Source organism: Micropterus salmoides, unplaced genomic scaffold, assembly GCF_014851395.1.
Source record: "Micropterus salmoides isolate LMB-PRFRI ecotype aquatic unplaced genomic scaffold, ASM1485139v1 Ms_hic_scaffold_20, whole genome shotgun sequence".
In the NCBI taxonomy this organism is placed as follows: Eukaryota; Metazoa; Chordata; class Actinopteri; order Centrarchiformes; family Centrarchidae; genus Micropterus; species Micropterus salmoides.
In genome coordinates, this window is record NW_024041151.1 from 19,132,640 (window position 1) to 19,157,644 (window position 25,005).

At 39.9% G+C, this 25,005-nt stretch overlaps 2 protein-coding genes across 6 annotated transcripts; one reads left to right on the forward strand and one right to left on the reverse strand.

Moving 5' to 3' along the window:
* Positions 1-19: 19 nt before the first annotated feature.
* Positions 20-6,773, reverse strand: anxa3b (annexin A3b). Of its 2 annotated transcripts, XM_038734430.1 has the most exons (15): positions 6,636-6,773; positions 6,186-6,225; positions 6,045-6,092; positions 4,595-4,682; positions 4,308-4,402; positions 4,067-4,180; positions 3,756-3,846; positions 3,541-3,620; positions 3,077-3,133; positions 2,647-2,740; positions 1,483-1,578; positions 1,282-1,340; positions 770-892; positions 466-544; positions 20-260 (listed from the first exon to the last, which is right to left on the reverse strand). In XM_038734430.1, the coding sequence occupies exons 2-14, from the start codon at positions 6,195-6,197 to the stop codon at positions 488-490; spliced, it is 1,014 nt and encodes a 337-aa protein (XP_038590358.1). In that variant the 5' UTR covers positions 6,198-6,225; positions 6,636-6,773; the 3' UTR covers positions 20-260; positions 466-487. The 2 variants fall into 2 exon arrangements, with proteins under 2 accessions (XP_038590358.1, XP_038590357.1); XM_038734429.1 differs by having other exon boundaries at positions 20-544.
* A 4,681-nt stretch (positions 6,774-11,454) lies between these two features.
* Positions 11,455-23,708, forward strand: si:ch211-282j22.3 (ER degradation-enhancing alpha-mannosidase-like protein 3). 4 transcript variants are annotated; one of them, XM_038733589.1, is made up of 22 exons: positions 11,455-11,735; positions 11,837-11,911; positions 12,035-12,523; positions 12,615-12,660; positions 13,966-14,066; positions 14,672-14,711; positions 14,847-14,959; positions 15,069-15,222; positions 15,471-15,605; positions 15,806-15,911; positions 16,124-16,221; positions 16,407-16,532; positions 16,646-16,729; positions 17,417-17,500; positions 17,646-17,770; positions 17,895-18,060; positions 18,765-18,922; positions 19,022-19,139; positions 20,104-20,277; positions 20,467-20,632; positions 20,759-20,950; positions 21,423-23,708. In XM_038733589.1, exons 3-22 carry the CDS (start codon positions 12,372-12,374, stop codon positions 21,680-21,682), a joined length of 2,598 nt encoding a protein of 865 aa, XP_038589517.1. In that variant the 5' UTR covers positions 11,455-11,735; positions 11,837-11,911; positions 12,035-12,371; the 3' UTR covers positions 21,683-23,708. The 4 variants fall into 4 exon arrangements, with proteins under 4 accessions (XP_038589517.1, XP_038589516.1, XP_038589518.1 ...); XM_038733588.1 differs by having other exon boundaries at positions 11,455-11,710; positions 11,794-11,911; XM_038733590.1 differs by having other exon boundaries at positions 11,455-11,710.
* The last annotated feature ends 1,297 nt before the right edge of the window (positions 23,709-25,005 follow it).

Here is a 25,005-nt window from a genome sequence, read left to right on the forward strand (position 1 = left end):
TTCCTTGCTCACTCACAAATAGTAGAACACAGTATTTTTATTGTCTTAAATATGAAAGCATTACATTAGTGATTTTGTGTGTATGTTGCCAACTTTTATGCTGTTTGTTACAGATACAAAAAATGTGCAGTTAATAACAGCTGTTAAGTTATTTGGAATACAGTTTGTTTTTGTTTTTTTATATTCAAAAAGACATTCAGCAGCATCTTCATATCCAGCTCCTTCTTAGGGTCTTTGCGTTTGAATCACTCAGCACGGCCCTGTAGTTTAAAAACATCAAGGTCTGGGTGAACATTACTGGTATTCCACATTAAAAAGCTTTTCTAGATGTTCAGTTTCTGCCATATTTAGGGCTATGTTCAAGCAAATGTATCAGTATGATGCTAATGGAAAAAGTCAGCAACTGGATATCTTCATTAGACGCAGTTCTTTCCTTCTACTGTGGGATAATGCTGCACATCATACCACATGTTTCTCATCACAGGATTCAGTCTTGGCCACAAAGCTTCTTGAGGGCGTCACCATAACTGCCCGACACTTCAGACTACACAAAGAAGACAAAGAAAAGGGAGGGCAAAAAAACCATTAAATCATGTTTTTGGTTCAGGAACATGTTATCCGAAACAAGACGTGTATTTTCTGATGTTAACAAGACTATTGTCCAATGTCTCAAAACAAGACACCAAGACATTTAAACTTTGCTGAACCATTTATGTTATGTCGAGTGAAAAGAGTATTAAATTTCATCACTGTGGGCGTGTGTACTGACCTCTAACTGGGAGTAGAGGGATTTTCCAAACAGATTCTTGTATTCTGTTCTGATGTCCAGCAAGTCTATCTCTGAGCGACTGACTAGGATCCTGGTCAGAATGGACTCTGTGGTCCCCGCACCCTGGATAGAAGTTAAATATGGGAAAGAAGTTGAGATACAAATAAGACCTTGGTAAATTAAACAAAGTAGTAGTAGTTCCCTTCCTTAGCAGCTACTTGTATCACTTGTCCGCAATCCACATACATTATCCTGCAATAAAGGCTGCTTTTATGTCTGCAGGTTCACATGTTTTTTTGGTGATCTGCTTTAGAGCCTGTTGACACATTTAAACCAATGGTGCACATTTAGTCAAAGTAGTGGCTTAACATTCCTTTCCACACCACTGGTGACGGATACAATTGTATGATGTAGCCAATAAGGACAGAGTAAAACCAAACAATACGTGGATTTTGTTTTGGGGGCCAAAGCTGAAGTATAGGGTTTGCTTTAGGGGAGACAGTACTGTTTACCTTCATGCTCTTATAAAGCCTCTCAGCGAGGTATGCAGGAACACTCTTCACACACTTAACTAGACAAAAAAAAAAAAGTTTTATGTTAAGTGAGTCTCAGATCTGCAGTGATCAACTTATTCCAAATGAAGATGCAACACAATAAGAATGGACCACTGTTCATAGTAAGTGGTCATACACTATGTAACACATTTTTCTCACCAACAGCCACCAGTAGGTCCTCCAGGTTTCCAGACATCTCGCTCTCGATGCTCTGCTGCAGAGTCTTCTTACTAATATTCTTGTACTCTACCAGAGCTGTCAAAACATAACAGATTTTAATACAGCTTTTTACTCCTGTTGAAGGTGTAACATAGATACTCTTATATGAATTTGGGCTTTTGTGTAGCTGTGCAAGCAGCATGGCTGTAAGGACGGCAATGTTTGACACTTTGACACCCCAATTGCCATGAACCTTTGTGCAGATGTTCATGTTCCTCCTCCAAGGAATCCTACTGACTTTGGCAATCTGCTGACTTTTACCTCTATTGCCAACATGAGGTTGACATTTTTGGCTTTTAGTGAAATAATCTTGAACTATTGGATCGATTGGCACAACTGTAAGGATTTTTTTTTTTTTCCTGCAAAGTAAGCTAAATTTTGGGGGCCTAAACATACTCAAAAACTCACCAAACTTTGCACACATGTCAGAAGTGGTGAAAAATTTAGTATTTTATGGGTTTCGTGCATGGGCGTGGCAAAATGACTCGCTAGTGTCACCTAGAAATTTGGAAATAATTAGCCCCTCGTCCACGTTCAACCTACATGCATACATGTCCAGACGCACAAAAAAGCCTCAAGAACCCATATCCTACACTCAACAGGAAGTCGGCCATTTTGGATTTAATGGCCATTTTTGGATGATTTACACACTCCGTACTTTAACGAACTCCTCCTAGGGATTTAGTCGGATCGACTTCAAATTTCTGCTGTGCCTTCTAAAAGGCATTGAAGATGGAAAGTTGTGCTATCTGTGAGTTTTCGTCAATGGGCGTGTCCGTGGGGTCAAAGATCAACTCTTCGCCATGACACAGGAAGTTGTTGTAACTTCAGTGTACATGCTCACATCTGCACAAAAATGTATGTGCTTGATAACTGTCCCGCCACGAACACATCTACAAGCCAATATTATTTTATATTCATAGCGCCAAGTGCTATGTAGTGCCACAAAGGGGACACAGGAAGTGACGTATAACACCTTCATTCAGTGTCTGAAGCGCGTACCAAAATCATATCCGCACCGGCAGAGCTGCTTGCAGCTTTAATATTGATATTACATTAGCATCGACAGAATAAAAAATAAAAAAATGTGAGGGGTGTACCCACTCTGTCGAAGCTGGGGAATACTCCTGTGGCACAGGATATCAATAAACTTCCCTTCATCAGTTCCCCACTTCTTCTCCCCTGCTTCATACAGGGCCTGGGTGGAATGAGAGTGTAATGGTTGATAGTTTAGACAAAGTGCACCATGTCATTTAAAAAGAGAGAATTCAGTTGTTGTTTTTTCCTGAATAATGAATCATGAATAATGTTAAAATAATAATTGTTACGATTACAGACCTGTAACAAAACTGCTCTGCAGTGTATTTTTAATGCCACTGCCCTTATTTCTTTACATCCACAAAACAACATTTCCAAACAAACATGTGCTTGGTGGGTGAACACTGTGTCACTGACAAACACTTATTCTAAAATGTGCTTGATAAACAGGCAGGAAAAACTAGGGTTGATTACATGAACGATTCAATGAATTTACCTTAGCATCTGCTTTAGCTTTGGCAGTATCCACACTCGTGCTCTCGTCTCTCTTCCCCTGTGAAGATGGACAGAAGAACATAGTTTGTGATATGTAGAATAAAGTAAATACATTTGGTATTTGCTTATATAAGTAATGAACAATTCAAAATCTAAGCTAAACATTGTTCTTTCATAATAGAGATGACAAACATTGTGTAGAAAATATCTTATTTTTCTCTACAGTTCATGCTTAAACTAAAGACAGATTGTGTTCTTGTGTTGATTTGGTTTTGTCTGACATAAAATAATATGATTTTCATATCACATCCTTGATCAGAAATGTCAACAATTTTTTTCTTGGTGATTTTTTTCCCCCTCTCTCTTTTTAAGATAGGTTAAGAATGTTCAGAGATGTGTGGCCACAACAAAGTGAACGCTTTAGGTCTGATTCAGTCTGTTGGTACACTGTTTAATATACAGTACCTCAGCCAAGATGAGCAGTGCTTTGCCATAATCTCCAGACACCTCCGACTGCAGATCATTAATCATTGATCTTCCGGTTTCTTGAACGAAACAGCACAACACAGAAAGTTTCACAACAATCTAGCCACAGTTGCCAGTTGGCAAATGGTTTCGCAATAATCTGAGTCACTATCTAAACAGTGGAATTACAAATACTTTGTGATGAAGATACAAACCTGCAAGGTATGCTTCAGACATGGCATTGACCTGTCTGTTGGATCTTGAGGCAAAGATTTCTGTCAGTGTACTCTCTGTGGTCCCCGCACCCTGTATGTGATGCACACACAAGTGAATAATAGAATGAAACGAAATGGCCTTTCAGCCTAATTATCAGACTATCATAAATACACAAAACACCAACAGTGAAGTGCAGCGAAACAGATAGGAATGTCTGTAGGTATGTAGTCTTGGTGCAGGAGCAGGCCAGTACAGATTCTATTTTGCAGCAGGGTCATGTCATCCTGAAGTTAATTCAAATTAATCTCACCTTGATGGCTTTGATGACTTCACGACAATCGTAGACAGCAGGCGGTGTGACCAAGGCTACTAACAAGTCCTCAAAGTCTCCGTGAGTGTCGCCCTCTAGGTCAGCTTTTAATGTCTGATGGATGGAGGTTGACAACAAAAAAAACCCACAAATCTTACTCGATCCTCATGAAACTCATTTTGGTCTATGTCTTTGTCTCAACACTCAGAATTAATACTGAAAAGCGATCCCATTTTTATACCCTTCCTGTGGCTTTCTCATAGGCCTTAGAAATAAGCTGACGCTGAGCGCTGCTCCTTTGGGTCAAGACCTCAATTAATGTCTTTTCAGTTGTACCTATAAAAAGGAGAGGACAACACAAGATAGGCTTACCACTTACTACACTGCAGTTGGAGAGTTCATGGGTTTGCAAACTTATATAATAGATATAAAACTTTCACATGTAGTAAAATAGGATTAACATGCTCTGCACATTTGCTTGATATAGTACAGGACAGAAAATATACTGATAATGGTAACTCAGCTTACCAAGACCCTCTATGGCCTTCCTTAGTGCAGACACATCGTCTTCCACTTTGAAGTTTGGTACATCCTTCACAGTTCCTCTTGCACTGGACTGATAAATCACAGAAACACACTCACGTAACACTGACAAATTATCAACAATTAAATCAACTAGTGTTGTTGTTTTAACAATAACAGCCCTACATGTGCAGCTGTTTATACACTCACTGACCAATTTATTAGGTACACCTTGCTAGTACTGGGTTGGACCCCAGTTTGCTTTCAGAACTGCCTTAATTCTTGGTGGCATACTTTCAACAAGGTGTTGGAAACATTCCATTAAGAGACTTTGGTCCATATTGACATGATAGCGTCACGCAGTAGCTGCAGATTTGTCAGCTGCACATCCATGATGTGAATCTCCCATTCCACCACATCCCAATGGTGCTCTATTGGATTGAGATCTGGTGACTGTGGAGGCCATTGGAGTACAGTGAACTCAAGGTCATGTTCAAGAAACCAGTTTGAGATGATTTGAGTTTTGTGACATGGTGCATTATCCTGCTGGAAGTAGCCTTCAGAAAATGGGTACACTGTGGTCATGAAAGGGACGGACATAGTCAGCAACAATCCTCAGGAAGGCTGTCACGTTGAAACGATGCTCAGTTGGTACTAAGGGGCCCAAAGTGTGCCAAGAAAATATCCCCCACACCATTACACCACCACCACCACCACCAGGCTGAACCGTTGATACAAGGCAGGATGGATCCATGCTTTCATGTTTACGCCATAATCTGACCCTACCATCTGAATGTCACAGCTGAAATCGAGACTCATCAGACTAGGCAATATTTTTCCAATCTTCGATTGTCCAATTTTTGTGAGCCTGTGCGAACTGTAGCCTCAGTTTCCTTTTTTTCGCTGATAGGAGTGGCACCCAATGTGGTCTTCTGCTGCTGTAGCCCATCTGCTTCAAGGTTCGACATGTTGTGTGTTCAGAGATGGTATTGTACATACATCAACAAGGCATTTTCGTCCACACAACTGCCACTCACTGGATATTTTATCTTTTTCATTCTCTGTACAACCCAGAGATGGTTGTGCGTGAAGATCCCAGTAGATCAGCAGTTTCTGAAATACTCAGACCAGCCTGTCTGGCAACAACCATGCCACATTCAAAGTCACTTAAATGTCTTTCCCATTCTGATGCTCGGTTTGAACTTCAGCAAGCTGTCTTGACCACATCTACATGCCTAAGTGCATTGTGTTACTGCGATTGGCTGATTAGCCATTTGTATTAACAAGCAATTGTACCTGATAAAGTGGCCGGTGAGTGTATATATTTATATTAATATATATTTAATATTTTTATATTCTGACCTTTACTATTTTGTCAATATCTATTCAAGCAAGAGCAACTGATGTAGCATCCCCATCAACTGCACACTGAAAGGTAAGAGTTTGTTCAACTTACTGTCACAGTTAGTGAGGAAGGGGAGTCTAAGAGCAGGTCCAAATCATCCTACAATACAAGTCAACAAATATGCTTAAATTATCACCTATGTTTTTGTCATATTTTAAGCCTAAAATCTAATTTAAACCATAAACTACTCACCCAAACAGACATTGTTGTGGTTGTAGAGAAATGTCTCAAACTAGAGAGAGGGAAAAAGCACACAGTATCAGCATCTTCATATAACTCTAGGTAATAGTGATTAAATTTATTTCTCCTGCTTCTGATTGGTTTTGTCTGCACATTTCTCTTCCACATCATTCTCTGACGTTGATTGTAAGCGCGTTTGGCACCCACTTCGGGTTTAAATAAACAAATCCGCTGGCTTATTCTTATATCTTTGTATAAATCTACAACTACCTTTATTGGACAGTTAGAGGATTAGTAAACCAGCATAGACGAGTGGACGCGTGTATGTGAGTAGAAAAGCAGAAAATGAACCCCGGATCAGCAAAGAAGGAAACCAAAACACGGAACACAGACAAACAAAGACGTGCTCATACGTAAAGACTATCATCAGAAGTCAGAAAATTACAGTACTTTTCGTCTTACCTAAGCGAGTAAACAGGATTGATGTCGGAAGTGGAATTTCAGTGTGCCAAACACCGCCACACCTTTCAGAGAAGTTGGGAAGGCAACGCCCATTATTAGCTGAAGGAAGCTGAATCACTGAGGCGTTTATCATAAACTCCTCCTCATTTTTACACAGAAATATTGCTGCCGTGTCAGATGTCTTAAACAGACACACAGGCTACATTATATCTTCTCTGTAACTTGATCCCTTGCACAACAATCTACCCAGCTGCTCATTACAGTATCGGCTGTACAGTGTTTTCAGTGTAAAACACAACCTTGTTGTGTCTTTAGAAGCCATTAGATTTCAGTGATAACCCATCAAGCTAATAACCACCTTCGGTCCAAAGTCCTGTTTGCTCTCAGGGAAAGGGCACTGCGACCAAATGAAGCTAATCACCGAGTTTGAAGGGTGTGCAGAACTTCACTATGGCGCTATAGCTGCTAAAAACTCTCAGCTTCCACCATCTACTGTTATGTGTTAAAACAAAACTCTTCCAAAACAAATCTGTGGAGTTGTAAACTTTTTTTCCTTTGCAATTTTTGCCAGTGTAAAATACTTATGTTTGTTAAGTAGATTAAATATTTTTAATGCAGCCTGCAGTTCTCACAAGTTATGTAGGCCTACTAATGTGTGAAACCTGAGCATTAATGAGAGTCAAAAATGATCTCTAGCTCTTGGGCTTTCAGATCATTTGGGGTTTAATTCTGTTTGATGAACCACCAGGGAAAGGCCGAGCTCTGTACTGTTCGTACATGTGTAAAGTAAAATAAAAGTGAAGCTGAGTCATTTAGTTTTTCTCCCTGGTACTCGTCTCAGTGCCTCCCAGATTTTCCCCAAAACCTGGAGGATGTGAGCCTGTGCAGGGTTTAAGGACTGATGATAGTATCAAGGCTGGTCCCATTACTCTCTGTTCAAATTAATGCTGGACTGTCAGGACAAAGCAGAACACCACTCCCTCCAGCACCATAAAAGGGCCCTGTTGTCACTTTCAGATATTTACATCATGATTTATGGTAACCACAGCTTGTAATTGTGGTGCTGTTTTTGTAAATAAGGATGATGTCAATTTATGTCTTAATACACATTCATATCATATACAGTAAGCTTTTATGTACAACAGTACAGTGAAGCAGGGCTCTGCAGTGCAACTCTTTCACTCACATAAGCACAGTGGGTTAGTGAAGACTAAAACCTACTGTAAATAATGTTATGGTTATATTATACCAATAGTCATTTATACTAGTTCCTCCTCCAGGTTGTGGTTAGAGCCTCAAGATCTACAACATTTGTAGGCCCATGTCGAGTGTTAAGATCCAATAGTCTTCACATCATAAAACGGTCATTGCACTCAAGGAGAAGGAGCTCAGGCATATTATAAATATGTATATAATACATTTTTATAAGTTAATTCTGTGCTACTTCAACAGATCGATGATATAGTCTCTCATTTTAACGCATGGGATTTATTTGTCTTGTTTTGTTTTTTGTTTTTTTTTAAACAGAGCATTTCTTTACAAGAGAGACATGCATTATGACAGGAAAGGTGATTTATGAAACATCAAAATTTAGAGATCAGGTTTTGGGCAGTTTTATTAACTACACAAGCTCAAACAATAAACCAACAAGGCGTTAATACCAATGTTGCAGAGATGCTAAAGGATAAAAGAAAACCAAAGCACAATTGCCTCCAGAATGTCCTGACGCCACCACTCACAGGTGAGCGCCACCACCTAAAGACAGCAAGTCACACACACATGAAACGCCACACAATAAGGCTCAGTTAAAAGGTCCACACACAACTGACACACACAGTGAATCGAAAAGGGGCACCCACAGTCCACCACCCTGTCAGAACACTTGAAGAGGGAAAAGGGTTGAGGGAAGTCACGCAGCCCCACCCTTAGCAGAACCTAGCAGTTGACAAAAACATTCACAGGGCCCATCCACCTGTAACAGAGTCTCATAAAAAGAATACCCATTTAAAATCAGGACACAAAAATCCACAGTTGATCAGGCAGGCAAGACAGTAGTGGCTATACAACCCTCAACTAATGCAGTAAATCATCCACCCAGCTCTGTCTCCACCTCATTCAAAGACTGGACATTTAAGGCAACTCAGTGTATCGACCTCCACAGCCATCTCTGCGGTGAACTCTAGCAAAACAGGCCATGCAGTCTACAGGGTCTTGGCGACAGGTGGCTTAAAATGCCTGTAATAAAAACAACTTAAAAAGTGTTCACAAAAGTTGGATGACATACCATCCAAAATCCTAACCTGCTCCCTAACCACACTGCAGCACAATGCAGCAAGAGAGATCCTGAGTGCTCCCTGAACATCAACTCTTAATGAGGTAATCGTCTCCAAGTGTGTGCCGCTACTGGAGAGGCAGGGTGGAGCTTACCTGAGAGGGTGAAACTAGATTGTGGCATTACTAGGCTGAAAGCCTACCCATCACAACAAGAAAATGGATAACCACACAGGCTAACTAATTCACTGATATACAGGCTTAAAATTTAAACAGCTAGTTTAACAGCTTGTTATCAAACTCGAACCATCGGTTAATATTTAATTTTATAAGTTTAAGTTAGAGTTAGAGTTATTAAGCAGCTAGCTATCAATACACAAACACGGTAGTTTTTTTGTTTGTGTTTTTACTGAAGGGGACTGGGGCCAAACTCCCCTAAACAGATGAAAAAGTCTGAGTACATTGTTCAGTCTTCTCCAGAGCAGCCTTTACTGCCAGTTAACAATCTAACCATTAAGCCTTTCATTCACAAACACCTCAGAAGAAAAACCTTCTGGATATTCCCTCTGTCACGTCATAGAATACCAACAGCAACTTCTAGTGACATTATCTTACATCTGATACATCTGATACAAATGAGCAGACTCAGAGCAGGACTGAGTTCTCTTCCTTTTAACATATCAAGCATGTCCCACAAAACAAGAAACACGCAGCACTGAATCAATGTATCCAGACATCCCTCACACTGTCTTAATGTTGCAAGGATAAAGATAGAACCACATTGACAGTGCTGTACATACTTTTGAAAACAAATTGCAACAAACACATAACCCACCAAATGATCAGGAACATTAACTCGATCCAGTTATCATCACATATTACACTCAGCCTCCAAGAAACAGATAGGATGACCAAGTAAACAGCAGATTTCCCCCCAGTACTCAAGTTTTGTCTCTAACTTCTTTAAATACATCCAATGCCATCCAATACATCCATTTATTTCAGTTTCCTTATGCACAAAAGCCAAGCCACAATTACAAGGTATTGTTGGTAACCATAAATCATGATGTAAATATCTGAAAGTGACAACAGGGCCCTTTTCTGGAGCTGGAGGCAGGAGTGGTGTTCTGCTTTGTCCTGCCTGTCAAGCATTTATTTGAACAGAGAGTGATGGTAGGTGACCAGGACCAGCCTTGATACTATCATCAGTCCTCAAACCCTGCACAGGCTCACATCACCAGTCTTGGGACTCAGTTTCACTTTTATTTTACTTTACGCGGGTTCAAACAGTGCATAACTTTCCCTGGTGGCTCATTAAACAGAATTAAACCCATGAAAGGCAGTAAAAGACTTGAAAGCCCCAGAGCCAGAGATCATTTTTGACTCTCATTAATGCTCACCAGGTTTCACACATAAGTATGCCTACATAACTAATGAGAGCAACAGGTTGCATTGAAATATTTAATCTACTTAACTAATATAATAAGTATATTACACTGGGGAAAAATGCAAAGGAAAATAAAAAGTATAAACCTCTACAGATTTGTTTTGGAAGAGTTTTGTTTTTTCACACAACAGTAGATGGTGGAAGCTGAGAGTTTTTAGCAGCTATAGCGCCATAGAAAGAAGCTGGAAGGCAGGTGAAGTTCTGCACACCCTTCAAACTCGGTGATTAGCTTCATTTGGTAGCAGTGCCAGCCTTCTCTTTGATATAAACACAAGTCAAAAGGTCAAAACCTTATTGCCTGTTGGCACCACAGAAGGGGGAGAGTGACCTCTGCTGGTTGAGCTTCCACATAGCAAGAAGGCCTATAAATATGTTAGAAAACTAAAATATGAATTAAATAATATAAACTTAAATGAATAGGCTAACTGCGATCCTAAGCTACATATAACATTAGTTCACTTCACAATCTGAAGTTACAGGTCACCAATGGTTTACAAATGTTTAATTCTCCCTAACAGCCAGAGTTATTATTTTATTAGTTATTGTTTTTATTTCCACACTCAGATTTAGTTTAGTTTTATAACCTACTAAAAACGTTATTTTAGTTTAGTTTTAGTCTAAAACCACCTCTTTAACTACATGGTACATGGGCTACTTTTATTTTGAAGGTTTTACCGCTTGCTTTCGCTTCCATAAAAGGAATAGACCACGTGACTTCCGTTTCTTTGTTCAAAAAGAAATAACAATAAAATGAATCGCCAAAAACGAAAAACGGGCCGTTTTTAATTGGTTTTTCGTTTTTTGATTCAAACACCAAAATGGTTATTTGGTTTTTCGTTTTGAAACAAAAACAGATAAACGGTATTTTCGTTTTAGTATTACAAACGAATTACGGATTATCCAGAGATACCCAGACCTTATGATTTACACAAAACATTTTCTTTTCTTTTGTTGACACCTTTTATTTACAGTCCATGCAGTAAACCATTCTCCTCGACTCCACACACCTTGTGACGTCTCTGTCCTGTCTCATAACTGTTGTGATATTTTACCCTGAGTCAAGCCTGCCAGGTAAACTTCCCCACAGCCCAGAGAACAGCCCGAGGTCCGTGACACTGTCAGACTGCAACCCTAAGCATACATATAATCTTAAACTTCAATTGTCATAAATATAACCACTTAAAACTTGGAATCCATCGAAGGGAAGACTTCACGTTAGCCTACGTGGGAGTAAAGCTTGCCTGAATCCTTGAACTCAGGGCATGAGATGTTCTGAAGGCCTGGCCGGTCTTGACAGCTCCGTGCTCGACGTCAGGGTCCCTTTTAGCCGAAGCGACGTGTCATCGACCATTTAACGGTATGATAATCAGTTTACACCGCAGGTAACCTATTTCTTTAACACCAGCTGATGTATTGACCTAGCTTACTCTCCTTATTTAGCTGTTAAGATTGTTATCTTACTAACGTTACTGCATTGCTGAAGGCGAACAAGGAACTTCTTCTCCCAACACTGATGGCTAGCAAGCGTTAGCTACACTATCTCACTGTGCCATCATTGGTAAATATTTTGTTTTCGTATTTCTTTATATATATTTTTTTCTTTCTTGAAGTGGGCCGTTTACACTGTGGTCTTTCTGTAAGTAGCCATTGCTTCGTAGTGATTTTTTGTTTTTCTTTACAGGATAACTGTCATTGTTTATCGAGGCTCAGCTGCTGCTAGCTGCCTCTATTGTTTACATGGATACAGTCAGCTGAAGTGCTCTGTGGGCATGTGGCGGTCCTAACAATACTAGATCAGCTGCAGAACAACCACAGTGGAAATGGAAATGGAGCTGGGAGGGAGCTAACGTTTATCGAAGTTAGCCAAAACTCTACAGCCGACTCTCTACCCTAAAATAAGGATGATCTGGCTAAAGGAGGACAACTGTGCCTGCTGGGCTGTTTGACTTTGTGTGGGCGTTGGACAAAGGACAGGAGTTTGTTTGTCCACATTAAAGCATAACCTGAGGCAAGACCACATGAGGAGAATAGAAAATATACTGTGCTGGGAACTGGCCCGCACTCCTGGCACTAGAATGATGCTAAAGACCCTACTGATCACCAGTCTTTTTGGCTGGGCAAAATGTCAAGAGAGCCAGAGCATGACACCAGATGAGAAGACAGTTGTCAGGTGAGGAAAGCCTGGAGAAACACTTTTTATATTTGTTTGTGAATGAGTATCTGTGGATACTGATTAATTTATATTTTCCCCTTTCTTGCAGGGACCAGATTGTTGAAATGTTTGATCACGCTTATGGCAGTTACATGGTAAGGTGTTCACTTTAATGTCATCTATTAATTATCACTAGGGCTAATTCACAATATGGCCTACTGCAAATTGCAGGAGGTGCAATATTTTTTTAAAGGCAAAATGTGTGTCAAAATACCATTTTTAATTAAATATTATCGTGCTGCAGAGATGTCCTGGTCTACACATCATATTCTACAGGTCCAGATCTTTGCAAAAATGGCACCATAATCGTTTAAATATGTTTTTGTTTTTCAATAAAAATAAGAATAATTATATGAAAATTATTATTCCCTCCATAATGAAAATCATATCGCAATTGCAGTATCAGTGAAAATAATCGCAATTAGATATTTGTTCAAAATCGTTCAGCCCTAATTAGCACTGCATTTATATGTACATGTTGCAGCAGTACAAAGTTGAGAAAAGCTGAAGAGGTCAAAATTCTAGCTCCACCTTTTGGTGAGACCAATTCGTTTAGGCTTGTGGCCTTCATCAGGGTCATCCAGTTAGGAAAAGCTTAAATGAGTGGCTGGACAGAGTCCTCAGTGCTGCTGGATCTGATTTAGTGGGGCTGTGCAGAAAGCTAACATGCAGGATTTTGTTGCAGCTGCAGTGTCAGCCTGGTGCAGCCGATGTCAGCTGAACATTCTGTGATTCACGGTGGTCATGATAGTATTGACACATATTGTCAGTGATAAGAGAGATCGCTTCCAGGAGTCGGAATTTTCCTCACTTGAAGCAAGGGTCGTGGGTGGCTCAATATGGTTTAACAATAACTAAGTAGGTTGCACAGATAAACTTTAGGAGAAAATTGATGATGGTCTTTTTGGTCTTCAAGAGGGTGATTAGAAAAGCAGTAGAGATGCTGGGAACAAGGAATGGAGCAGATGGTAGCACTGGTGACAACAATCAGTTTTAGTTGGGGACAGTGGCGCTAATGAGTGTTGTAAGAACAGGAGACATACAGAGGAGAAATTCTCCCATTATGAATGAAGTATCGTTTCTGCACGTTTCGGTCCCCTTAGTGAGATTCATAGAGTCTCAGTTGTGGTCCTCAATATTGCCCCACTAATATCAATATTTGAGAGTTAAAAGCAATCTGTAAAATATATAATGTTTTACCAGTAAAATTTTGTGAAAATGGTAAGTGGAGGAAAAAAAACTGTTCCACATGTGATACTGTGATTGTGTAATGAATTTTGCTTTTGGCTGCTAGTTTCTTTCTCCTTTTATTTTTCAACCCTCCAGCCTTTCCTTGATGACACCTTTGCTGTAGACTGTTAAATGAAGGTTGCAGACAGTTGCTGTTGTTTGCGTTGCAGAAATATGCCTATCCAGCCGATGAGCTGATGCCTCTAAGCTGCAGGGGGAGAGTCCGTGGCCAGGAGCCAAACAGAGGGGACATAGATGATTCCTTGGGGAAGTAAGTTCATCATCAACAAACAAGCCGTGTATTTTTAATCCATCGGTTTAGACCAAAGTCATATGTACCTTTTTATAAAGTCTAATATGCAGGGTAACTGGCTATGCTTCTTTTTAGTATCCCTTCATAGAGCTGTACTACAGTTTCTTTTTAAACTCCAAAGTTGCCGATTGTAAAAATGTAACTACATGTTAACAAAATCTCTATAATTGTTTGATGGTGTCCAGTTTATAATATCTGCCCCCACACTCCCCGCTGAAAATGTTGAAGATGGTTTTCTATTTCTTTTTATAATAGTGAGCTTTTCCAAACAGATGTAATTTGACATCGGAGTGGATGCCCCAGTTTTACAAGAATACATAAATTACATGTTAATTTAAGTCAATGCAATTTACAAGAAGAAGGGCTTAACGTACAGTTCAATACATCCATTAATGTACCACAAATGTTGCATAATGTAATTTCACTGAAAATTAAACAGATGTGACATTTAACGGTCTGTGCTTCATTACTAATGAAACTGGATCAGGGGAAAAGTGGGACACCGGCTCCGCTGTGCTGTGCCAGAGGCTGTCATCATAACATTTCCTCTGCCTTTTCTGTAGGTTTTCTCTCACGCTGATTGACACCCTTGATACTTTGGTGGTGAGGATTTGTTTTTCCTCTGTTTGCAAGCATAAATGTACTTGATGTGCTTTTTTTTCTCAGTCTTTTTCTCCCCTTTTTTGAAAGTTATTTCTTTGTATGTGTGTGTATGTGTGTGTGTGTGTGTGTGAGCAGGTTTTAAACAAGCTTGATGAGTTTGAGGATGCAGTGAGAAAGGCCGTGAGGGATGTACGCTTGGACAACGATGTGGTGGTGTCTGTGTTTGAGACCAACATCAGAGTTTTAGGGTATGAAACATGTCTGTCTGTATACATATATATATTTTTTCTGTATCTCAACCTGTCCACCACAACCTTTCTTTTTAATTTTATATTTTTTTCATTTTATTCTCCCCAGGGGGCTTTTGGGAGCCCATGTGATGGCTGACTTGCTACAGCAGCGTGGGGAGAGGATGCAGTGGTATCGGGATGAGCTCTTGCACATGGCCAAAGAGCTGGGCCATCGATTACTACCTGCCTTCAACACCACAAGTGGCCTTCCCTACCCTAAGGTATCCCGTATTTTATTGTTAAATATGACAGGTCACCTTATTTTACATGTATTACATGCAAATTGAGCAGGCAGCTTACTGTTAAACCTTATCATGGATATTCCTGAAATCTGACTCACTGCATTGAAAAGTCAATGCTGTCAGTGCACCACAGAGGAACTAATGAACAACACATTATTTATTTTAGTAAGTAACTAAAAATAATTTGAGCTGAGGGAAGATAAATCTTTCCTTTTTTGGTTTTCCAGGTGAATCTGCGGTATGGAGTCCTGAACCCACTTTCACGCACAGGCACTGAATCGGACACCTGCACGGCATGTGCTGGAACAATGATCCTGGAGTTTGCTGCCCTCAGCAGACTGTCAGGAGAGTCTGTGTTTGAGGTACCACCTCCCTCTGCTTTTTTAACACACCCTTAATGTGAAATTACTGAGATATAAGACTAGAGTACAGAGCACTATTTGTTTTCTTAGAAGTTACAGTTTGGCTACAACTGATGCTGAAAGATGAAATAATATGTGAATGATGCAATTGCTTTTACCAGAAACATTTTAAGAATTTAATGCTTATTGTTGTTTTACAGGAAAATGCCAGGAAGGCTCTGGATGTCCTCTGGGAGAGGAGACAGAGAGGAAGTGACTTGGTGGGGACAGTCATCAATATTCATAATGAGGAATGGGTGCGGAGGGGTGAGGCAATTTAAACACACACATGCAATGTGTAAATCCATCAAAACGGTGGCATAGACAGGAGATGAAAACTAGAACCGCACATATTCTCACAACAGACAGATTAAGAACATTGATACTCCAGGAATCTCTGTACATGGCTGCAGAAGATGCATATCGCTCTAAAAATTTACCATATTACTTTGACTATCTTCTCACTTCTGTGTTTGCAGACAGTGGGGTTGGTGCTGGTATTGACTCATACTACGAATATTTGATGAAGGCCTACATTCTTCTGGGAGATACTGTTTTTCTGGAGAGGTTCAACATTGTAAGTACTCAATCACTGCATGCCCACATAAAAATCTATATCCAAGCATTTGGCACCTGCTGCAGTGTATTCCCTGTGGCAGCATAATTGGCCCACTACAGGCCATTTTGTTCATATTGTGATTGTGGCTAGAAGACATTTTTCTCTTTGCTAATATATTTTTTTATGATGTCTGTCTACAACAGCACTACAGTGCCATTATGAAATACATCAGTCAGCCTCCCCTGCTGCTCAATGTACACATGCACAACCCCACTGTGAGCGTGCGCAGCTGGATGGACTCTCTCCTGGCATTCTTCCCTGGCTTACAGGTTAGGGTCTTAAGATTGCACTCAATTAATCACATTTGCACATTAAAAACATAGAAGACAAAGTAGAAATTGTTGCACATATGTTTCTGCTGTGACATCCATTTCTCACGCAGGTTTTGAGAGGAGATCTGAAACCAGCTATTGAGACTCATGAAATGCTTTACCAAGTCACCAAGCAGCACAAGTTTCTTCCAGAGGTAAATAACCTCTGCTCTTTTTGTTCTATGTATCGACATATTGTATGCATATATAGATAAAGATAAGACAAGATAAAGTATGTATAACACTCAATTGGGGTGTGTAATATGGAAATAATATTTTATCACAGTATCATGATATGACTCTATATTGTGATACAGTAAATATTCTGGAAATCCAAATAAGAACCGGAAACAATAATGAGATGGGAATGTCTGCTATGGCCTGATCCATTAAATCCATTGACTTTAAATCCATGACAAAAGTACTTCATCATCATGATGCAAAAATCTTCAAAAGCGGGTCTTCTTACATGGACATAGCCATGTTGCGTTGCCATGTTTCTCCAGTAACCGAAATGGACAAACGCTGAAACAGAGTGGGTTTTCTTCACTACGTTGACTACGTATGAAGAAGAAGAAGAACAACAACAACAACAAGTAACGTTAGTAGTAGTTGTAGTTGACTGGTTTATTAGAAGTAAGAAGGGAAAAGATATTTGAACAAATGAAAGCCCACACGTATTATTTAGCAAAAGAGCCGACAGAGCGTGGCCACCTAGCTTCTCCTGCAGGCCTGGATAGGGAGGGGGAGCAGTGACTGATGTTGCATTCATATGGTGTCAGAATAATCAGAATCTTTTTCTTTTTCCTCCTTAAATCTGTCTTTGCTTAATTTCCCTGCAGGCTTTCACTACAGAGTTTAGAGTTCATTGGGGCCAACACCTACTGAGACCAGAGTTTGCAGAAAGCACCTACTACCTCTATAAGGTGAAAATTCTCTCATAAACTATGATAAATAAGCTAATTAATGAAACTTCTCCACTCTTGTACTATTCACACACAACACATTTTTAGAGCAAACTGAATGTTTCATGTAGGATGTGTGGTGGAGGTTATATCTTGATGTCTGCAGGCCACTGGTGACCCCTACTACCTCAGAGTGGGACAGTCCATCGTGGAAAAGCTCAATGCCTACGCCAGGGTGCCTTGCGGGTTTGCTGCTGTGCAGGACGTCCGCACTGGGACGCATGAAGACAGGTATACAAATTCCATTTCACATGTTTACGCTGACATGTTTGTCAGGTAAAATCTTTCAGTTGATTAAATAACTGTTGTAATGTCTGATGTGTGATTTTCTGTTTCTGTGTGTGTGTGTGTGTAGGATGGACTCGTTCTTCCTGGCTGAGATGTTTAAATACCTGTACCTGCTGTTTTCGGAGAAGAGCGAGCTGCCCATCGACATTGACGACTACATCTTCACCACAGAGGCGCATCTTCTCCCTGTGTCTCTCTCCACCACCAAGCCGCCCTGTCAAGGCAACATTACGGTGAGAGCTCTCTTTTTATCACCAACACATGTTGCCATTTTTCATTTTGAATGTCTAATTGATACAACTTGATATACACTTCAAACACGACAAAGAAATTTATTGCATTCATGTAAATAGTAATTATTACATTGGACATCTGTCCAGGTCAAATTTATCAATATTAGCAGATGATTATTATAACCGAGTCTTTTCTCTTTTCTTCATTTCTTGTGCAGATAGCCATCTAATTGAGATTTGTATATTTATTACATGAATATAAAGTAATGAAACAGACAGATATTTACCGAATTTGATGGACTGTTTCAAAATACAGTACAGCGGTTTCAAATGCTTTTCAAACTAGTGTACACATTAAATTATTGTACTGTGTGTAATTCAAATACAGTACTGTATGTAAAATATAGCTTGCTGTAGTTCAAATTATAATTAGGCTATAGTCTAAAACAGTGTTGTGCTGTACAAATACAGTAACGTCAGTAATTTTTAAGTGGTTTGTAGGTAGCAGTTTGGAAGTGGACTACTTGTTTACTATAAGAAAATTATTAACAACATTGATCCATATAAGTGGTTGATCACTGTATATTATGGAGCCTTTTATGACTTTTACAGAAAACGCTAACTTACCCTTTAAGATATGAATCGACATATGAGTGTAGGAGCTTAAAAGTGTTGTAAGTTTAACTCTTGGTCCTGTGCTTCAGGAGACTGTTCCTGTTCCTCAAGAAGAAGATCTGTTCACACACTCCTGCCCCAGCATAGAGACGTTGTTCCCTAACAACCCGTCATTTGCCAAAACCATCCGCGACAGCTACAAGTACCTCACAGGGGTGGGACGAGCCTTCCACCCCTTACCTGTTAGGTTTGTCCATTCACAAGGGGCTTTTGATTTTGGTGTGAAAAACACCCCATTAGCCATGATTACTTTGAGTTTTAACTTGGGTGTGTTTGTACTTTACAGGGAAATTGAACTACCGCTTCATGATAATGGCATGGAGCCAGTAGAGTTCTTGAAAAGCATGGGCATCTCTCTCACTCCACTGAATGAGGTCACGGCAGGAGACGTCAGAAGTCAGAGGGTATTTTATTTACTTTTTACTCACCTCGTGACCTGAAGTCCAGCATGTGTTGCTGCTTTTTATTTTGTAGACCTCCAAAACTTTAGGCAAGTAAATGGTTTTCACTGGGCCCCAGCATTGTCACAGTGAACTGGCTTTCAAATGGTGATAGCATCTAATATTTAGGCTACAGATAAAAATTTCTCTCATTTCATGTGGATATATGACTGATTTTAATGTTTCAACCGCAGATGATATTCCTCAGGTAAAAGTGAAGTGTTCTAGACATTTTTGTGCTTTTCTCTATGCTTAGCAACAGTATGCTGTTGTGTTTTCCAAAGTTACTGAAAAGTGAATCCTAGCTGGTAAAACAAGGGTAAAACAAACATCACCAAGCAAACATGTTTTCAGTTCTTGATTTAAGACCTTATTTTATTCCATTTGACTCCTATAATGCACTGAAGAAACTTATTGAACCATGCATGTGTATGTTGTATGCACGCCTCAGTGGAACTGTCAAAAACAGGTTAATTATATAACCTGCTGTTGAACCAATTATGTCTTTCAAATTGTACAAATAACAGGGCTTTGAGCAGACTAAACTTAGAAAATTATAAGCCAAGCCAGAGCTTTTTTTAAACAGATTTCTTCATCATCTTATCAGCTATGCTCAGTTCTGTGTTGACTTTTTTAAACGCTTTATAAGCATTGGATTAATAGCAGCATTAAAAGGGTGAAAATTGGGTCAGGGTAATGATGGTGCGGCTGAAAATGTAAAAATTGCCTGGAAGGTCGGTTACAATGACATACAATATGTCATATATGTGTGCAAATTCCCTGATAAACAGTGATAAACCATAATAAACTCATGATAGCATATAACATTGTCATACATCTTCCCTTTTGTAACTTAAACGTGACACTTAACATTATGGGAAAGAATGCGTTCAATTGACCAATGACTGTGGTTTCTAATTGTCATTAGGAGCATAAAGGAGTGTACCGGGTTAAATTTGTGGCAGAGGTAAGCCAGACACCGGAAGAGGAGGAGGTGGTGCCTCATGTTGTTCAGCTCATATCCCCTCCATATCTGGGTAGGACTGTCCTCACAGCGGGACCTGCCAAGTTCGGAATGGACCTCACCAAGCAGGAGCACGGGGTGAGCTTCCAGTATTCCATGACACGGTATACAGTATCAACATCAAAGCTCCCAACGAGCTGTGTAGATTTTTGAAAGAAACATGCGTTTAATAATAGTAACATGTGACCAAAAAGAAATTGCGTTGTTTTACCTGCACTTCCTCACTCCATCCAAACACAATAACACACTCAAACTCTTGTGCTGCAGGTGAAGGGCAGCATAGTGAAAGCCTCACCGTACACTGCATGTGGGCCAGTAGATAATACAGCAGAGCTTAAAGGCAATATCGCTCTGGCACTCCGTGGTGACTGCATGTTCGCTACAAAGGCTCGTCGGCTGCAGGAGGCAGGAGCCATAGGAGTCATTTTTATAGGTGAGGATAACCAGAGGAGCTGAAACAACCTGCAAGATCAATATTCAAAGCTCACACTAACTGCCATAATACTGAAGGCTGGACCTCAAGGACATAGTTCCAATTATTCCCTTGTTCTCCTTTCAGACCATCGTGAGGGAAGCAATAGCGAGGAAACTCCCCTCTTCCAGATGGTTGGAGATGGCGACTCCACTGATGACGTCACCCTGCCTTTGGTCTTCCTGTTCAGCCGTGAGGGTGCCGTGCTCACAGCTGCTCTGGAGGAACATCATAATGTGGATGTGCTGCTGCTGCCCAAGGAGAGGCAGCTGGGACATGGTGAGGAGTGAGAGGAGGCTGGCGATAGCCTATGGGCTGCCTTTCAATATTTTCCTGCCAGGCCAGCCTGTCTTAAGCCCTTCGTTCCTACTGAAGAAATAAATCTTAGTTATATTTTTTCAAAACAGCTAATTCCCTGAAGCTGGCCACTATGGATTTAAACATGAATATGTGAGTGTAAGAAGGTATAAGTGTTTGATGACACGCTCACTTGGGCAAATAATGCATGTCACTACTAGATTTCAGTAGCTGTATTGATGCTTGTATGTTGTTTCTCAAATGTATGTTGCTTTGGATAAAAGCACCTGCCAAATGAGTAAATGTAAAATGTGAATGTCAGCATTCAAACTTGCCCATATTATTTAGGAGGCAAACTGTAGTTACGTCACATTTCAAATCTTAGTCACTCTGTCTGCTCAAATCTTATTTCTTCTAATTGTGCATTTCCTTGGCTCTCCTCCTCATTGTCCAGATAAGACAGAGAAACCCGTAGGCATGAATATCAAACTCCGCCTGGCAGAGGAGGGGGAGCTGGTGGAAGGAGGGCCCACCTTGGAATTTGTCTTGGGGAAAGAAGAGGTGCTTCTTAAGGAAGAGGAGGAGGAAGAAGAGCCCACAGGACGACGACAATCACGGCAGCAGCGTTTCTGCACGAATGAACGAACTGAACCATGTTCAGCAGACTTATCTCAAACCCCAAGCTCTAACAGTGGACCAGACACAAACCCTTGACCGCTGCTGATCCCGAAGCAGCCACATTTCCCCAACGCTGATCCCTCGTCTTTCGTTTTTGAGTGGCACGTGCCTCAGAGCCCCTCACTGCCCTACATGGAGGCTTAACTGACCCAACCTGCATGTTTACAACCGATGCAGGAGAGCCAAGCAGTGTGATGGCCGCACACCCATCCTGTCTTGACTTTGACACCTAAAGTTGGTTCTATATTTATTTGACAGAGTCAAAGTGGAGCTTTTACTCTGTGCAGTGCTGGTCTGTCTGAAACGAGGGATATCATGAGACTAAGCTAGGTAGTTAAAAGTGAAAGCAGTTGGTTAACATGGCTGTGCTGGTGCTGCCCATACCTAGCCTGTAGTGTTGCTATTGTAGGCACACACAAGTTGTTCCTGGTGATAATGATGTAGATCACTGACTAGAGTTTAAAAATACCTCACCATAGAGGAAAACATAGATAAGGCAAAAGTGACTCAGCTAGGACTGTATGCAATGCAGTTTGTTTTTAATGTAGATTGCACCTTTTCAATTCAATAACTACTTAAATATTCAGCAGTGGTGATGGAATATTATCTGGCCAGTAGGTGGAGTTAGCTACCATAACTTCTCAGTAATATAACGATGAAGGAGATGAACTGGGGCCAATTTGAAAGGTGTATTTTTATTTTGTACTTGTAAGCAACTTCAGGGAATTTCAAGAGTGAATGCAGTTTGCAAGGTTAATCCATTTGATGAAGTGTGTGTGTGTGTGTGTGTGTGTGTGTGTGTGTGTGTGTGTGTTCTGCATTTCCTTTTTGCTATAATGTGCATGTGTGTGTGCAAGGTGTGTATTAATAACTATAATACCCAAGAAAGCATCTCAGCTAAAACATAATTACTATCAGATGAAACTGTCCTGTCTTCACAAAGTCATCATGAAACGAATTAAGAATAAAAAGTCTGTAGGATCATGTCACAGTGATTCTTTTGAAATTTGGATTTGGACTAATTGCTACTTTTTTCCAACCCATAAATAACTGTGTAATCTCTGTTAATTTAAAATGAATCCTGGCATTTTAAAAACATTACGAAAATGGCCAAAGCTGTTTTTCTTCTTCAACTGAAGTCTACATGTAACTGTGGTTAGGTCCAGATGAAGCATCCACAGGATTTCAGTCTGCAGTCCCAGACAGATATGCACTTTGAAACACGGGTAGGATCGTCGATTCAAACAGAACTGACCAATCAGTCTGTCATTGCATTTGTTTGTGTGTGGCGCAATAAGTTATTTTCAATTGCAGTCATTTATCATCCCATTTACATTGTGTAACGATGCAATACTAAAATGTAAGTAAAAATGTTATATTTAGTGACATCATTTAAGATTGCTGGAGCACAACGAGGTGTTTGCTTAATCTAAAATGGTAACAGTCGAACTAGAAAGGCTAATTGAGTCTCATAAAAATACTCACTGAATTTTCTGAAAGCATTTTGGATCCAGTTTTGTTGTTTCTCTTGTCAACACTTAAATGTACCTGCTGTTGGTGTCTCACACTCTATACACAAACTAAACCATGTTCTTGGCATTCTTATGTGTCACTACTTTATGCAAAAATTCAAAACAATATGTAACTCTTTAATCCATTTGTTCATATTCACTTCATTCTCACTAATAATTTGTTGCATGATTTTTGTCTTTTGTGGAACATGAAACGTGAGCTTTTGTTTGGGTGGGTGGGTACAGAGGACACTTTTTGTGCCAGAGAATGTTTTCTTTTGTTAGTACAGTGGACCTTTTCCTGATGCTGCTGAGATAACTAAGTCTCAATCCAACGTAACATTTTGTTTTGTTTAGCCTGTATGAGGCTTTGCCAACCGGTATATCTCAGGATTATGTACGTTACGGTTCACACAGAGAAAAAGACTATGGACAAGAAGAAGGGGATTCTTTTTCATTCTTTTTTCATGCTGTTTAATTTTGTTTTTAGCTGGGGTTTTTTCTAAGGTTTCTGTTAATCAGTGGTTGAAAGTCAAAAAGTGCCAAAGAGAGATGCACGTCGTGGCTCCTGTTTCTGTTTCACATCTTCACTGTGTTTAGTTTCTGACTGTGGGCTGAGGCAGTCTTGTCAATAAATTGAAAACACTATAAACAATAAATTCAAACCAGTTCTCCCCCCCCAACCCCTATATTGATAAAAACACTGAATGTGTTTTTTTTCCCATCAGAAGATGAGATGGCCCTTGAAACCTTTTGTGCCGAATGGGAACAGCTACTACAGAAGACCACAACCACAAGAATGATGACGTTTATGATATTGCTGATAATGACAGTGGTGACAAGAGCAATGACAAAACATTACACCGCAGATTTGCAGATGATTCACACATGTTTTTGGATAGTATAGTGATATTATATTCAAACTGATTTCCTGGTAGTCATGTAGTCGATAATATTCATCTTGGGTGCCTTCACATGATGGATATTTCTCACCATGATAAAAGAGCCATGCTGTTTTTACAATAATGTATAATAGTAGTATTCAGTGATGATACATAGATATGTTCCACATGGCTAATTTCATCTATCGCTGGCAAACCGTGTTTGTTTCTGGCCTGGTCACTAAATTTTGGCCTTTGTTTGGAGGTCTTTCAGCTCTAAGCAAACAAAGAGGCCGGGTCTGTCGCCAGCTGCAAGTCACCATTTGTTCTGTGTTTGGAAAAGATTAATGTGGTTTATAGGAGGAACGGACAACAACAGAAAGAAATGATGCTGCAGTATATGTTTTATTTGATGTGTATTCATACATCTAAAAACATGTGTGGCATCATTTTACTGCACCTGCTACATCAGCTTGGATAAAAGTAAGCCTCCTATATTCGCTCATTATCTTTCTACCTCAACCACTATATTCATTAGGCTGCTACTAGCTAATCTGTGTTGGTTAATGAACAATTAATTGATACAAATAAATGATTGAATGATTGGTTGACAAAATGTAAATTCATTATCATTAAAATTAGATTAGCATTTTTTATCGTTACATGCTGGGTTCAAGCACTGTGTGGACCATGTAACCAAGCACGTCAGATACCTTAACGTCATCACGTCTCACATAGCCTACCTCCTAGCCCTGTTTCTAATCTCCATGGATGTAGTAAAGCGCTGCCTTCAGGTGCTGTGGGAAACAGTGACATCTCAATTGTAAGACTTTGCATAGGTTAGGATAAAGGCATAAAGATTAAATTCAAAAGTAGAACTTTCCATGTAGGCTTTAGTTGTCATGGTGTGAGAGTGGAGACTATATATCAAAAACTGAAGTTCAAAGTGAATATTCAATCATAGTTG